This window comes from Myiozetetes cayanensis, unplaced genomic scaffold, assembly GCF_022539395.1.
Source record: "Myiozetetes cayanensis isolate MyiCay16 unplaced genomic scaffold, myiCay2020 scf170, whole genome shotgun sequence".
NCBI lineage: Eukaryota > Metazoa > Chordata > Aves > Passeriformes > Tyrannidae > Myiozetetes > Myiozetetes cayanensis.
This window is the reverse complement of record NW_026087379.1, coordinates 10,914-27,164: the sequence shown is the minus strand read 5'-3', so window position 1 is coordinate 27,164 and position 16,251 is coordinate 10,914. Positions and strand designations below refer to the sequence as shown.

At 66.7% G+C, this 16,251-nt stretch overlaps 1 protein-coding gene across 1 annotated transcript; it reads right to left on the bottom strand.

Annotated features, from left to right (window-relative positions):
• Positions 1-1,505: 1,505 nt before the first annotated feature.
• On the bottom strand, positions 1,506-16,155 carry ELAPOR1 (endosome-lysosome associated apoptosis and autophagy regulator 1). Its single transcript, XM_050312587.1, is given in 23 exon segments — positions 1,506-1,757; positions 2,364-2,529; positions 3,433-3,611; positions 4,131-4,257; positions 4,525-4,626; positions 4,712-4,766; positions 4,769-4,807; positions 5,099-5,267; positions 5,956-6,129; positions 7,371-7,625; positions 8,150-8,287; positions 8,707-8,812; positions 8,962-9,052; positions 9,140-9,268; positions 9,735-9,912; positions 10,003-10,091; positions 10,851-11,000; positions 11,083-11,188; positions 11,434-11,514; positions 12,034-12,181; positions 12,807-12,999; positions 13,961-14,081; positions 16,025-16,155. Coding segments are annotated over 23 exon segments (2,982 nt in total). The 5' UTR covers positions 16,145-16,155; the 3' UTR covers positions 1,506-1,691.
• Between the last annotated feature and the right edge of the window lie 96 nt (positions 16,156-16,251).

Sequence of the window (16,251 nt, the reverse complement as noted above, 5' to 3'; positions counted from 1 at the left end):
TTTCGGGGAGTGGGGGGGAATTGGGGGGGTGGATCCAAGGGGTTTTCAGGAACCCCGCCCCAAATACCCCCCAAAATCTCCCTGAACTCCCAGAGTCTCCCCACAGCCCCCAAACCCCTAAATTGTCCCCAAAACTCCCGAAAACCACCAAATTCTCCCCACAACCCCCGAAAAACCCCAAATCCCCCCTAAAAACTCCTGAAAACCCCCAAATCCCCCCCAAACCGCCCCACAGCCCCAAAACCCCGAGCACAGGGGATGGAATGGAGGGGACTGCGCATGCGGGAAATGGGTGCGCGTGGGCGTGGCATTGAGTGGGCGTGGCCTGTGCGGTGGCAGAAGCAGCGCCCCCTGGCGGGCGGGAGGACCGGCCCGGTTTTGGGGTGTTTTTGGGGGTTCGGGGGGCGTGGGTTGGGTTTGGGGGATTAGGACAGGGGTTTGGGGGATTATGGGGGGGGTTTAGAGGGGGTTTCAGGGAGATTATGGGTGTTAGGAGGGGTTTGGGGGGTTTCAGGGATTAATGGAGGATTTGGGGGGATATGAAGAGGGGTTGTGGGGGCGTTTAGGGGGTTATAAGAGGAGTTTTGAGGGGATTTTGGGGGAGCTTCATGGGTTAGGGGAGGATATTTGGGGGGACATGAAGGGGGGGTTCAGGGAGTACAGAGAGATTATGGGGGGAGTTGGGAGATTTGCCAGGTATTTGCCAGATATTGCTTTATATCACCCCAAAATGCTTTTAACCCCTCAGGCTCCATGTCACAGCCTGGAGCTCAGGTTTAGGGGATTTTGGGGTGGTCTTAGAGGGGAGTTCAGGAGTTCTGGGGATTTTGGGGAGGCTTTGGGGTGGAGGTTTGAGGGATGGGAGGTCAATTTAGGGGGTTTAGGGCGGGTTTCAGAAGTTAAGGGAATTTTTGGGGGGATTTGAGGGGTCTCAGGGTGTGGAGGGGGTTGAGGAGATTGGGGTCATTCAGTTGTTGGGGGAGTTAGGGGTTTTCAGGAGTTATGGGAATTTTGGAGGAGCTTCAGGTGTGTTGGGGGTTCAGGAGTTATGGGGGTTTGGGGGCTTTCAGGTGTGGTGGGGGGATTTGGGGGATTCAGGGGTGTGTGGGGGTTGAGAGAACTGGGGCTTTCAGTTGGTGTGGGGGTTTAGGGGAGTTAATGAGATTTTGGGGGCTTCAGGTGTGTTGGGGTGTTCAGGAGTCATGGGGGTTTGGGGGTGCTTTGGGGGGTTTCAGGTGCGTTGAGGGGGATTTGGGGTGGGGGTTAGGGGGATTTGGGGGCTTTGGGAAGGGCTTTCTCTGCTCCCCAATCCCCCAGGGACCCTTTCCCTACCTCCTCCACCTCCCCCAAACCCCACGCTGGGGGTGGGGGGAAGGAACCAAACCACCCCAGGAACATCGCTGGATCTCTAGGATGAGCCACACCCCCCTCCTCCCCACCCCAAACCTCACCCCTCCCCTCGTGTTCTGCAGGCCCACAGCCGTGGTACAAACCCCACTCGTGTATTTGGCATCTCGGGGGGTGGGGGAGGGGACACGGGTGGGGACACGCGCGAGGTACAAAAGCCACGAGGGAGCTCCGGCCCCAGAGCGTCCCTAAGGCCACGTTGGGGGGCGCGGGGGGGGCCGGGGGTGCTCCCACACACACACACCCGTGGGGTGGGTGGGGGGCGCGGGGCCCCCCCGGCCCCGTCACAGCTCGCGTGGGGTGGTGCTGGAGCTCCTGAGCGGCACCGAGTCAAAGCCGTCCGGCCGGCGCTGCGGGGACACACTCAGACACGGGGGGACACTCGGACACGGGGGGACACGGGGGACACTGGGGACCACCCTGGGGGACACTGAGGCACGGGGACCCCCCCGTGGGGACACTGAGGCACGGGGAGCCCCCCTAGGGACACTGAGGCACCGGGACCACCCCGGGGACACTGGGACACGGGGACCACCCTGTGTGTGTGAGGGGAAACTGGGACCCCCCGTGGGGATATTGAGGCACAGGTATCACCCCGGGGGGAAACTGGGGCATGAGGACTCCCCAGAGAGGGGGCAGTGGGACACAGAGACCCCCCCGTGGGGACACTGAGGCACAGGGACCACCCCGAGGGGGACACTGAGACATGGGGACCACCCCGGGGCTACACTGGGACACGGGGACGACCTGTGTGGGGGACACTGAGGCACGGTTCCCCAGAGAGGGGACACTGGGACATGGAGACCCCCCCAGAGAGGGGACACTGAGGCACTGAGACCCCCAGGGTGGGGAACCCGGGGCATGGGCCCGTGTGGGGAGTGGAACTGAGGCAGGGACCCCCGGGGTGGGGGGAACTGAACCCGGGACACCCCCCTAAACCCCCCCCCAGCCCTCACCTTGGCCTTGAGGGCTCGGAGTTTCCCGAAGAGCGACATTTCGGTGGCGAAGAGCAGCTCGTCCTCGGCGTCCTCGCCCTCCATGATGGCGCAGCTGTCGGGGGACGCCGCCTCTCCCTCCCGCGCCGCCGCGTCCATCACCAGCTTGGAGTACTTGTACTCCAGCCTGGGAGTGCGGGAGCGCCATCACCCCCCTCCCTGCAGCCGCAGCGACAACCCGCGACCCCATTCCCCCCTTAAACCCCATTTCCACTCTCCCCATAAAACCAATTCCATGTGGAGAGGGGTCCCGCTCCCACCCCGTGGATGGGTTTTAGGACCCCCCAAACCCCATTAAACCTCTTTTCCCCCTCCCCACAAAACCACCCGCGTGTGGGGGACCCGCGGCTGTCCCACAGGATGGGTTTTGGGACCCCCCCCAAACCCCATTAAACCCCTTACCCTCTCCCCACAAACCCTGGCAGGGTCCCAGTCCCACCACCCTCAGGGGTGAGTTTTAGAGACCCCCAACCTCATTAAACCCCCTTTTTCCCCTCTCCCCACAAAACCACCCGCGTGTGGGGGACCTGTGGCTGTGCCAAGGATGGGGTGTGGGACCCCCTAAAACCCATTAAACCCTGTTTTCCCCCTCCCCACAAAACTACTTCCATGTGACAGGAGTCCTGCTCCCGCTCCCACCTGCGTGGATGGGTTTTAGGACCTCCTAAACCCCATTAAATCCCCTTTTCCCCCCTCCCCATAAAACCACCTTCATGTGGCGGGGGTCCTGCTCCCGTTCCCACCTGCGGGGGTGGATTTTAGGACCCCCCTAAACCCCATTAAACCTCTTTTCCCCCCTCTCCGCAAAACCATTCACCTGTGGGAGACCCGTGGATGTCCCATAGGATGGGTTTTGGGACCCCCCCCAAACCCCATTAAACCCCCTTTTTCCCCCTCCCCACAAAACCACCTGCATGTGGCAGGGTACCAGTCCCGCCCTCACCCACGGGGGTGGGTTTTAGGACTCCCTAAACCCCATTAGGACCCCCCAAACCCCATTTAGGACCCCCCAAACCCCCACCCCTCTCACTTTTGGGTCTTTTTCCAGAAGTAGGCGGCGAGCGCGGCCAGCAGCACGGCCAGGCACGTGCCCGTGGAAATGCCCACCTTCAGCCAAAAATCCACGCTGCGGCACGGCCGGGACTCCTGCGGGGGCAGCGAGACCCCCCCGTGGCACAGCCGCGGCTCCCGCCACACGTACGTGGTTTTCTGGAGGGGGGGGAGGGGAGAAAGGGGGGTTTGATTGATGGGGTTGGGGGGGGTCCTAAAACCCACCCCTGTGGGGCGGGGAAGGACCCGGACCTCTCCACGCGCGTGTAGTTTTGTGGGGAGGGGGAAAGGAGGTTTAATGGAGTGGGGGCGTCCTAAAATCCACCCCCTCGAGGCGGGGCGGGAGCAGGACCCCCACCACGTGGAAGTGGTTTTATGGGAAGGGGAAAATGGGGTTTGAGAGGTGGGGGTTTCACAGCCCAGCCTCTCGGGGCGGGACCTGGACCCCAGGGCTCCTGCCACACGTGGGGGGTTTTCTAGAGGGGAAAAGGGGTTTTAATGGAGTTTGAGGGTGTCCTAAAACCCACCCCCGCAGCGTTGGGGCGGGACCGGGACCCCTCCACACCCGCGGGTGGTTTTATGGGGAGGGGAGAGGAGTTCAGTGGTGGGGTGTCCCACAGCCCGTGGGGCTCGTGGGGGGGTGGAGAACAGGGGCTCTGGGCGGTGGGGGGGTCGTACCTGGACGCCGCCGATGCAGGCGCCGGGGATGGCCCGGTAGTGGGAGGGGCCGCAGCGGGGACAGCCCTGCGGGGACACCCAGAGCAGGTGGAAGGTGCAGCCATCGCAGGTGCCCTCGGGGCATTTGCTGATGGGGGGGGACAACAAAAAGGGAGGGGTCAGTGGCGATGACACCGTGGAGGGGGTTAATGGGGCAGGGGTGAAGCCCCCCAGGGTGTGTCCCTCCCTGTAGGTGACGTTGTGGGGTCATCCTGGGGGTCCCTCTTGGCATCCCCGGTGTCCCCCACACACACCTGGGGACAGCCAGGGTGGCACCCCAAGGTTGGGGACATCGTGACACCCCAAAGTGAAGCCCCCCAGGGATCAGCCCAGCCCCCAGCAGGTCCCCCCTCACCTGGGGACAGCCAGGGTGCCAGTGCCGGGGCTCAGGGGGTCACAGCGCAGCCGCAGGGTGGTGGCCCTGCCACCCGTGCAGGGCTGGGTGACATCGTTGGACCTGCCAGGGGACACAGGGCAGTGTGTGGGGGGGGTCAGGGGGACACTGGGGACACAGGGGGCTGTCCCCCCGTCCCTGCACCCACCTGAAGAAGAAGATGATGTCAGGCAGGTCGGGGTGGCTGCCAGGGAACAGCTCCGGGGGGACACGACCCCGTCCAGCACCGCGCTGGTGGTGACACCTGCGGGACACCCGGCCGTGTCCCTGGGGTGGCCCCGGGACAGCGAGGGGGGCCAGGGGTGTCCCAGGCCCTGCCACCGGGGTGTCCCCAATCACAGCAGGGTGTCCCAGCATCGCAGGGGTGTTCTTGTCCCACCAGGGTGTCCCATTCCCAGTGTCTCATTCCCAGTGTCTCATTCCTGATCCCTCACCCAGCAGGGTGTCCCATTCCATTCCCAGTATCCCAGTGTCCCTCACCCAGCAGGTTGTCCCATTCCCAGTATCCCATTATCCCATTATCCCATGCCCTCACCCAGCAGGGTGTCCCCCAGGCTGACGGGCTGTGAGGACAGGGCTGCGCGGGTGCCGCTGCCGTCGGGGGGCACGACGATGGCCTGGCACACGAACGACGTCACCCGGCGGGCGGGGACCCCCCCCCGGCCCTGCGGCACCGAGTCGGCACACGAGGCCTTCTTCCTGCCCTGCGGACACACGGCACGTGGGCACACGCTGGCACACGCAGGGAACATGCATGGCACACGCCTGGGACATGGGGCACATGACTGGCACATGTGGGGAACACACAGGAAGGACCCCTGGCACACACAGGGCACACACACAGCGTGCCTGGCACACGTGGGGCACACCTGGCACATGCAGGGGACACACAGGGCACAACCGGGGAACACACCTGGCACACACCTGGCACATGCATGGCACATGGGGCACATGCCTGGCACACACTGGCACATGGGGCACACTGGGGAACACGTCTGGCACATGCTGACACATGCCTGGGACACACGGGGCATGCGTGGCACACACAGGGAACACGCCTGGCACATGGGGCACACGCATGGCACGTGGGGCACACACACGGGGCACATGGTGGCACGCAGCACGCCTGGCACGTGCTGGGACACATAGGCACACCATGGGGCACACACAGGGAACACGTGGGGAACATGCCTGGCACACACAGGGCACACACACGGGGCACACAGGCAGCATGGCGTGTCACACAGGCAGCAGGGCGTGTCCCACGCGTGTCCCCGTGTGCCCATGCCCACCCTCCCGCGTGCCCACGTGTGTTCCCGACCCTCCTCTCCGTGTGTGCCCCCTCCCCTGTCCCCAGTGTCCCCGCGTGTCCCCACGCGTGCCCGGGCTCACCTGGTGTCCGCAGGGGCTGAGCTGGAAGCGGTGGCTGTAGCGCAGCCCCTTGGGGGTGAAGCCGGGCCCGGTGCCCAGGGCCAGCCCCGCGCCCAGCGCGGGGAACTCGTAGAGCAGAGAGCGGCCCGCCTGGCGCAGCCACAGGCTGCAGTTGTTGTAGCACACCGAGCGCAGCTGGGGATGGGGACAGGGACACTGTTAGGGACAGGGGGACAGGGGGACAGGGACAGCCACAGGGACAGCCACAGGCTGCAGTTGTTGTAGCACACTGAGCGCAGCTGGGGATGGGACACAGGGACACTGTTAGGGACAGGGGGACAGGGGGACAGGGACAGCCACAGGGACAGCCACAGGCTGCAGTTGTTGTAGCACACTGAGCGCAGCTGGGGATGGGACACAGGGACACTGTTAGGGACAGGGGGACAGGGACAGGGACACAGGGACAGCCACAGGGACAGCCACAGGCTGCAGTTGTTGTAGCACACCGAGCGCAGCTGGGCGGGGACAGCGACGCTGTTAGGGACACCATCAGGGACAGGAACACGGGGATGGGGACAGGGACACAGGGACAAGGGGACAGGGTCAGAGATGGGGACAGGGATGGGGACAGGGTCAAGGAAAGGGACAGGGACAAGGACAGGACAACAGAGGCAGGGACGGGGACACGGTCAGGGATGGGGACAGGCAGACAGGGACACAGGGACAGGGATGGGGACAGGGATAGAGACAGGGACACAGTCAAGGATGGGGATGGGGACAAGGACAGGAACACAGGGACAGAGACACAGGGATGGGGACAGGGACACAGGGACAGGGTTGGGGACACAGGGATAGGGTGAGGGACAGGGGACCCAGGGGAAAGGACAGGGACACAGGGACAGGGATGGGGGCAGGGAAAGGGACAAAGGGAGACGGAGAGGGACAAGGACTCAAAGACAGGGATAAGGGTCAGGGACAGAGGGACAGGGACAGGAGACAGACACAGGGACAGGGGGGTCAGGGATGGACGTGGCACCCACTGTGGACACCTCCATGGGCACCCCAGGGAGCTGGCACCGCCCCTCAGGGACAGGGGACGTGTGGTGTCACCCCTGGAGTCACAAACTGTCACCCACCCCATCACCCACCCAGGATAGCCAGGAGGGGCTGGTGTCACCTCCCTGGGGACAGCTGGGGATGGGCATCACCCCTCCAGGCAGTGTCACCCATCCAGGACAGCCGGGGGGGACGCGGTGCCACCCACCCATGGCGGTGTCACCCTGCAGTCCCCGTCCAGTGCCACCCATCGGGGACACCTTGAGCGTGGTGAGGGCCGGTGCCACCCCCAGGGGACCCTCGGGGACACCTCCCGGTGACACACCCCGGTGACACCCACCTGGTGACACCCCCCGGTGACACCCCCTGGTGACACCCACCTGGTTGCTGTGCGTGCCGGGCCCGCAGGGGTGGCACGAGGGGGTCCCTCCCGAGGGCGGTCCCCGCAGGACGGTGCCGGGGGGGCAGGGCCGGCAGGTGCCCGAGGGGGGGTCGAGGGCGCTGCCGGGGGGGCAGGGGGCGCAGGGACCCCCGGGCTGGGGGGCGCAGGGGCGGCAGAAGGAGGCCACCCCCCCCAGCACGTTGGTGACGTTGATGCTGTACAGCTTGGCCACGTCACCCGTGTAGTGCCGGCCCTGCGGGACACACCGGGGTCACCCGGGTGGGAGGGTCACCTGGAGCGGCCCCTGGGTGGCAGTGTCCCAGCCGATGGCAGTGGGGAAAGGGGCAGCAATTCCCACTGTTTGGGGATTCCCACGGCCCTCAGAATGTCCCAAAAGGGAGGAGGGGACACCCCAGGGACCTCCAAAGGGAGGAGGGGACACCCTTGGGACCCCCAAGAAAGGGAAAAGGGGACTCCTTCGGGACCCTCAAAGGGAAGAGGAGATACCCCAGGACACCCTCAAAACGAAGAGGAGATCCCCCCAGGCCCTCCCCAGGAAGGGCACCACCCCCAAAGGGAAAAGGGAACCCCCCAAAGGGAAGAAGGGATGCCCTAAACCTCCTGAAAAAGGAAGAGGGGATCCCTCTGGGACCCCCAAAGAGAAGAGGAGACACCCCAGGAAACCCTCAAAAGGAAGAGGGGACCCTCCCACCCCCCCCTCCGGGACCCCTAAAGGTTGGAGGGGACTCCCCAAAGGTTGGCAGGGCCCCCCCTCACCGGCTGGTGGTAGGGGGTGCGCTGGAAGGCCCAGGTGAAGCTCAGGGTGCCGTTGTGCTGCACCACGTACGTGTAGGACCTTCTGCCCGTCGAGCCCCTCCACGTCTCCACGGGGCTGGTGGCGCGGGAGTTCACGCCCTGCGGGGACAGCGACAGCGACGCGTCCCCTGCGTGTCCCCAAAGGCTCTCTGGCGGCAGGGACGCTGGGGACCCCGAGAAGGGACACTGGGGACCCCGAAGGGGCTGTCTGGGGACCCCGAAGTGACCCAAATGTCTCCTGTTTGAGCAGAGAATGAACACATCCCCGGGGTGCTTCGCTTTGGGGACACCACTGTCACAGCGTCCCCAGCCTCGGGGTGTCACCCTGGCTGTCCCCAGGTTTGGGGGAGGGACACGGGGGACCTCGAAGGGACAGTTTGGGGACCCTCAGGGTGACGCCCCCCCCATCTCTTGGTGCCAGGGAGGGACACACCCCTGAGGTGTTTCACTTTGGGGACACTACCGTCACAATGTCCCACCAACCCCGGGGTGTCCCCCCCCCAGTGCCCCCCGCTCACCACCATGAAGTAGAGCTCACAGCCCACGCTGCAGACGGTCTCGAACACGAAGGTGATCCTTCCCACCTCGTGGCTCTCCGTGTCCTCCAGCAGCGGGCTGGGAGGGCTGGGCACAGCGTGGGGACAGCGTGGGGACAGCGTGGGGACAGCGTGGGGGCACTGCCGGCCCCGCCGCACAGCCGCGCCCCGCCCCCCGGCCCCGGGGACACCCCTGTCACCGGGGGACACTCGTGTCACCGGGGGACACCTCCTCACCTGAAGCCCGGCACCACCAGCGTGAGGATCATGAAGTCGCTGTCGGAGGCCGCGGTCGCCGTGTAGATGAAGTCCCCGGCCACCTCCCAGCCTGCGGGGACACGGCGGCGCTCGTGGGGCCCGGGCTGTCCCCGGGGAGGCGACAGGGAGGGGACAGGGAGGGGACGGCCCCCGGTACCTGCGATGCCCTTGTACTCGAAGCTGATGCCGCTGAGCACGGTGGTCTCCATGTTGGGGGGCAGCACGTTCCACCACTTGTACTCCAAGCCCAGCGCGGGCTCCGTGCCCGGCGGGCACGACAGGCAGGCTGGGGACACGAGGGGACAGCCCTGCACCGGGGTGGCACCCCCACCTCCCCCCTCCCCGGCAGCTCTGGGGACCCCGGTCACCCCTTGGGGACAATGACGGGGACACGAGGGGACAGCCCCTCCCCGCCAGCAGCTCTGGGGACCCCAGTCACCCTTGGGGAACAGTGATGGGGACAGGAGGGGACAGCCCAGCACCGAAGTGACACCCCCACCTTTTTATCCCTGGCAGCTCGGGGTGCGCCAGTAACCCCTTCTGGGGACAATGATGGGGGCACAAGGGGACAACCCCGCCCCGGGGTGGCCACCACCTTCCCCCCATCAGCTCGGTGTGCCCCTGTCACCCCCTGGGGGACAATGATGGGGACAGGACGGGACAGCCCCGCACTAAAGTGGCACCCCCACCTTCCCCCCCATCAGCTCGGGGTGTCCCTGTCACCCCCTGGGGACACTCCGGGGCGGCCTTACCGGAGCCATTGGAGAAGGAGCCGCGGGGACAGGGCTGGCAGGAGCCGCCGGCGCCCTTGGCGAAGCCGGGGTTGCAGGGGGGGCACCGCGACCTCCCCCCCGAGGGCGGCAGCCGGGCCGCCCCGGGCAGCTCCTCGCTGCAGATCTTGGGCTCTGCCCACTTGTACAGCAGCTGCGTCTGCGGGGAGGGCCGTGAGGGGGACACACCCGCAGGGCGCGGGGGGACACACACACAGCCCCCACCCCACCCCGGGGGTCCCCGCGGTACCTCCCCGCCGGCGTCACAGGCCGTGTGGGTGTAGAAGAAATCCTTGTCCGTGCAGGGGGGGCGCGGTTTGCAGGACCCCGAGCCGGGCTCTGCAGTGAGGGGGGGGACACACACGGGGGGGTGAGCGGCTGGGGGACCCCAACGCTGTCCCCAACACGGCGGGGGGGCCGTGTGCCCCCTCCCAGCCAAGGTCCTCCCTGCCCCCTGCATCGCCTTCCCCTGTAGGGAGCGTGGGGGACACGGAGACCCCAAAGCTGATGTGTAGGGACCCCCGGTGTCCCCTCACACTGCAGGAGGTGCCAGGCTTGTGAATGGACTCCAGTGCTGTCCCCAACACGGGTGGGGGCCGTGTCCCCCATCCCAGCCAAGGGACACCGTGTCCTCCCTGTCCCCTGCACCTCCTTCCCCAGGGACACCCCCACAGCACAACGGGGGCACACGAGGGGACCCCCAAGGCCGCCAGCTCTGGTGTCGGGACCCTGGGCTGTCCCCTCTCCCCAGCAGAGGTGTCACGGTCGTGAGGGGACCCCAACGCTGTCCCCACAGATGGGATGGCAGGTCCCTCCCTGCCCCCTCCACATCACCTTTTCCACTCCCCCGGGACACGGACTGGGGGGGACAAGGGGACCCCTAAAGCTGCCACCGGTGGGTGTGGGGACCCCCACGGGTCCCCTCTCCCCAGTGCAGACCTCGGGCTTGCAAAGGGACCCCAACCCCGTCCCCTCCAGGGGGTGTCGCGTCCCCCCCTGCTCCCCCCATCCCCACTCCCATCCCCAGACCGGGGGGACGGGGGGGGGCTCTAAAGCAGCCCCCGGCGGGTGCGGGTACCCCGGGGTGCCCCCGCTCACCGGCGTAGGTGCCGGGCTCGCAGGGCTGGCAGGCGGTGGCCCCTTTCCCGGAGAAGGTGTCGGCGGGGCAGGGCTGGCAGGAGGCAGAGCCGGGCGCGGCCGCGAACGTGCCGGGTTTGCAGGGGAAGCACTCGGAGGTGAACGCGACCCCTGGGAACGGCAGGGGGCTCAGGGGAGAGGGGGGCGTGGGACAAAATCCCCCCCGGGCCCCTCCGTGCCCGCCCCCACCCACCTGTGATGCCGATGTTCCGCACCAGCACCGGTTTGGGCACCTTGGCCCACACGGAGAAGGCGGTGGTTCTCCAGTACAGCACGTTGTTACCGCGGCTCAGCTCCACCTGCGAACGGGGTCGATGGATCGGGGGGATTCCTGCTGCCAGCCAGGGCGTGGGGACTGTGGGTGGGTGGTCGGTACCGCGGGTGGGTGGTCCCAGTGCCAGGGAAGGGGTTGGGACCATCGCGGGGAGGGTGTCGGTTGTGGCACCTCTGCCATCACCTCCCGTCCACTTTGGTCCCCGTGGAGCACCCCTGTCCCCAGGGGAGGGTCTCGGGACCCCCGGGGTGCCCCCCCGCCCCCACTCACGCTGTGGAATTCCCAGCCCTTCTCTGTCGTTCTCATCCACCGGGATTCCTCCACCGTGGGCTGGCACTGGTCATTCTGCACCTGCGGGGGTGGGGTCAGGGACTCTGTTCCCAGAGACCCCCTGTCCCCAGGGACACTCCCCCTCTCCCCAGACATGCCCCCTGGTCCCCAGGGACCCTCCATGTCCCCAGGGATCCTCCCCTGTCCCCAGACATCCACTTTCTGTCCCCAGGGATCACCCCCTGTCCCCAGAGACCCTCCGTGTCCCCAGGGGGTCTCCCTGTCCCCAGGGCCCCCCTCTGTCCCCAGGGACCCCCTCCTCTTCCTACAGACCTCCACCTGTCCCCAGAGACCCCTCCTGTCCCCAGGGACACCCCCTGTCCCCAGAGATCACCCTCTGTCCCCAGGGACCCCCTCTGTCCCCAGGGACACCCCTCTTGCCCCAGGAACCCGTCCTGTCCCCAGGTCCCCTCCCCTGTCCCCAGACACTCTTCAACACTCCCAGGGCCTCCCAACACGGCCCCAGCACCCCCTGATGTGACCGGGTGACCCCCGGGGCCCCGGAGCCCCCTCCCCACGCGCAGCCCCCCCGGGACGCACGAAGAACTCGAAGACGATGCTGCTGTCGGGGTAGATGTACTCGAAGGTGACAGTCCCCGCCTGCTTGAGGCTCACGGCGAACATGAGCGTGGCCGTGCACTCGTCCGTGTTCGAGGCCACGTAGTCCCCCAGGGGCACCCACGTCGACCTGGGGAGGGGACACAGCACAGCCCCAGGCGGGAATGGGGGGGTGGGACCGGCCGGGAGGGTCCCCCGGGAGTAGGGAGGGGGTTGGGGACACGGGGAGAGGGGTTGGGACAAGTGGGAGGTTTGGGGGTTGTTGTTGGAACTGGGAGGGGTTGGGGGGTGTTGGGACAATTGAGAGGGTTCCGAGGTTGTTGGTGCAGCTGAAAGGACCCCCTCGGGTGCTGTGGGGACTCCCATGGGAGTCACATCCCAGTGCCACACCCCGGTGCCCCCTCCCGGTTTCCTGTCCCACTTTCCCATCCTGGTGCCCCATCCAGGTGTCTCCTCCTGTTGCCCCCTCCCAGTGCCCATCCCAGTGTGACATTCCATATCCTGCTTTCCCACTCCAGTGCCACATCCTGGTGCCACATCCCAGTGCGTGGTTTCCCATCCCAGTACCCCCTCCTGGTTTCCCATCCCGGTGCTCCTGCTGGTGCCACATCCCATATCTTGGTTTCCCATCCTGGTTTCCCACCCTGTTTTCCCCATCCCAGTTTCCCACCTCAGTTTCCCCTCCCGTTTTCCTGGTTCCCCATCCCACATCTGTTTCCCCTCCCGTTCTCCCGCTCTCCCCGGCGGTTCCTCACCCGGTGCAGTTCCCGGCGGGGTCCCCGGGCCCCTCCTGCAGCTCCAGGTTGGTGGCCACGTTGGCGAACCCTCGGGGCACCTCGTCCCACTCGTCGAAGCGGACGCCGGTGCCCAGCGAGTAGGTGCCCGCGGCGCAGGGGCGGCACGACTGCGCCTGCATCTCCAGGAACTCGCCCGCCTTGCAGGAGAACGCTGCCCGCGGGAAGCGGGAGCGCAGGGAATCAGCCCTCGACCCCCTCCACGGGGCTGCTTCAGCCTTGCCACCCTCTCAGCTCCGCCCTCCCCGGGAGGAGGATCCCCCAGCCCGCCCGTCCCGCAAAGAAACGCTCCCAATTGACGGGGTTTGGCTCCTGACCCGCAGTGCTGCCCGAGCCGGGCGGGATGGGAATCCCCTGGCACGGAGAGGGGGCACACCCGGGGTTTGGGGGGCTTGGGATCCCCATCCTGCTCGACCCAGTTGGTGCCTCTGGGTGTGAGCATTCCCACCCCTCCCATCCCATCCCAGGCGTTCCATGTGTGTTATTCCCATCCAATCCCGGTGTGATTCCCAGATCTCCCATTCCATCCCAGGCACTTCATGTGTGTTATTCCTGTCCAATCCCAGTGTTGCTCCCATCCCACTCCTCTCACTCCATCCCAGGCACTCCATGTCTGTTATTCCCATCCAATCCTAGTGTGATTCTCACCCCTCCCACCCACCTAGCACTCCATGTGTGATTCCCATCCCTCCCACCCCATCCCAGGCACTCCATCCATGTGTGTTATTCATCCCATCCAATCCCAGTGTGATTCCCAGCCCTCTCCATCCCATCCCAGGCACTCCATGTCTGTTACTCCCCTGCAATCCCGGTGCGATTCCCTGCTCTCCCACCCCATCCCAGCACTCCATGTGTGTTATTCCCATCCCTCCCACCCCATCCTAGGCACCCCATGTCTGTTATTACCATCCAATCCCGGTGTGACTCCCAGCTCTCCCATTCCATCCCAGGCACTCCATGTGTGTCATTCCCATCCCACCCACTCCATCTGAGTTATTCCCACCCTTCCCACCCCATCCCATCCCACCCCCCGCACATTATCCCGCCGCCATCCCGGCGTGATTCCCACCCTTCCCACCCCCCTTCCCGCGCTGTCCGGGCCGTTCGGCACTCACAGCACTCGGTGCCGCGGACGGGGTCGGGCAGGCCGGTGCAGAGCCCGGGGCTGTGCGGCACCGCCACCCTCCAGCGAGCCCCGGAGCTGTCACACGCCGTGTACTCGTAGTGGTACTCGGACTGCGGGGGGGACACAAGGACAGCACGGGGGGAGCTGCCCCGGGACCCCCACGCTGCCCCCGACGGAGGCTGCACCCCCACCCTGTGACCCCCAAACCTGTGCCCCCCCAGGAGGGGTTGTACCCTCACCCTGTGCCCCCCAACCCTGTGCCCCCAGGAGGTTGTACACCCCCTTCGTGGTGGGGACATTCGGGGGGTGCAGGATTTGGGGGTGCTCAGGGTGGGGGTCACAGCCTTGGGGTGGCCCGGGCCGGTGACACGCGGGGCTCCTCAAACACCGGGGGCCATGGGGGGCGGCAGGGGCACCGCGACACCCCACCCCCACCCCCAATCCCACCGGCTGTGCTCGGCTGGGAGAGGCTCAAGGCCGGTGGGGAGGTGACACAGGGGAGGTGACACCGGGGAGGTGACACCGGGGACAGACGCGGCGTGGGCACGGCCAAGGACAGGGCTGGGGGAGGGATGGGCTTTGGGGTGTCGGGGCACGGGGGCACAGGGGAGCCCCCACCCTGCAGCAGCTTTGGGGTGTCCAGGAGGTACAGATGGGTGGTTGCAGGGCACGGGGGGAGCCCCCCAGCCAGTTCTGGGGTGCCGGGGCACGGGGGGTACAGGAGGGCACAAGGGGCGGGCAGTGGGTGCAGGGGGCCCCACCCCGCGCAGCCCCGGGCTGGCGGAGCGCGCTGGTTTGTGCTCCCGGCGGCTGCCGGAGCGTGGCAGGTTGATGGGAAAACAACCGCTTTGATGTTCCCGTCAGCTGCAAACGGCGGCGATGGGGGGAAGGAAAAGGGGGGGATGAGGGGAAAGGGGATGGGGAGGGGAAAAGGGGGCGGAAAGTGAAAGAGGGGGATGAGACGCGTCTGCAGCACCCCCTGCCCGTGTCCGGGCAGCACCGAGACCCCTAGCCCCGCACGGGGCACAGAGGAGGGTCCCCCCACCCTGGGGGTACCCAGGGGGTCACCCCAACTCTGAGCAGCCCCGAACCCCCACAACGCTGTCACTCCCGAGGGATTCCCTTGGAGAGAAGGGTTTTTTCCCCCTCTTCGTAAACTTTTCTAGGTTTTTTTTAAAATCTAAATAAATTGACCTAATTCAGCCCCGGGGCGGCCCTGGGGGGTGAGGGAGGGGCACCCCGAGGCGTCACTGTCACCCTGCTCCGGCCGGGAGGGGAGTGGCTGTCCCCAGGGAGGGACAGGGGACACCCCCCGCCGCGGGGACAGGTGCCAGCCCCGCTCTATTGTTTCCAGCTCCGGATCGTGGAACACGGACAAAAAAACTGGATCACGGCGCGAAAAACATTCCTGGCCCAGATTAAAAAGGAGCCGCAGGTCTGGGGGGGGAAGGAGGGGGAGAACAGCGGGGGGACACCCCAAGGAGGCGATCTGGGGGTTCAGCCGCTGTCCCCAAGGCGGGCAGAGCCCAGCGAGTGACAGATCCCCCCGGTTCTTCCTCGCAGGACACTTCGGCCACCGCGTGCCGGGCTGGGAATCGCACGTGGCCACTGGGAATGTCCCCCCCTGCCTGTCCTTGTCACCCTCCCCAACAGCGCTCAGGGAGGGTTTGGGGCCACCCCAACGTGTGTGCGGGGCTGGGATTTGGGGGCAGCGATGGTAACATCACTTGGGGTCCCCCAAAGAGACCCTCGGGGTCTGGCAAGGGCCCCCCCTCCCCAAGGGTTCGCCAACCCACCCTGTTACAGGGACCCCTGTCCCCTCCCCGTCCCGCCCCGAGCTCCGGGGCTCCGTTTCACGTCCCGGGGTGGGGGGTGTGAGGAATTCGGGGGGCTCCCGCAATTGTGCTCCCACCGCCGACGGCACCGCGACCCCCGCGCCCCCTCCCTGTGCCCCCCCGCGCGCTCCGGGGCTCCCTTCCACGTCCCGGGGAGGGGGGTGTGGGGAATTCGGGGGGCTCCCGGCGGTGCCCCCCACCATGGCCGGGGTCGGTACCTCCTTGCAGACGTGCAGCTGCTCCGCGGCGCGTCCCGGGGACGCGGTGACAGCGAGACACAGCAGAGCCAGCGGCGCCCACCGGGCTCGGGCTCCGGCTCCGGCTCCGGCTCCGGCCATGGCGGCGGCAACGGCGGCAACGGCGGCGGCTCCGCGGCCCGAGCGGCACCGGCACCGGCCCCGCCCCCACAACCGCCCGCCCCCCGCGCACCGGCGGCACCTGCGCG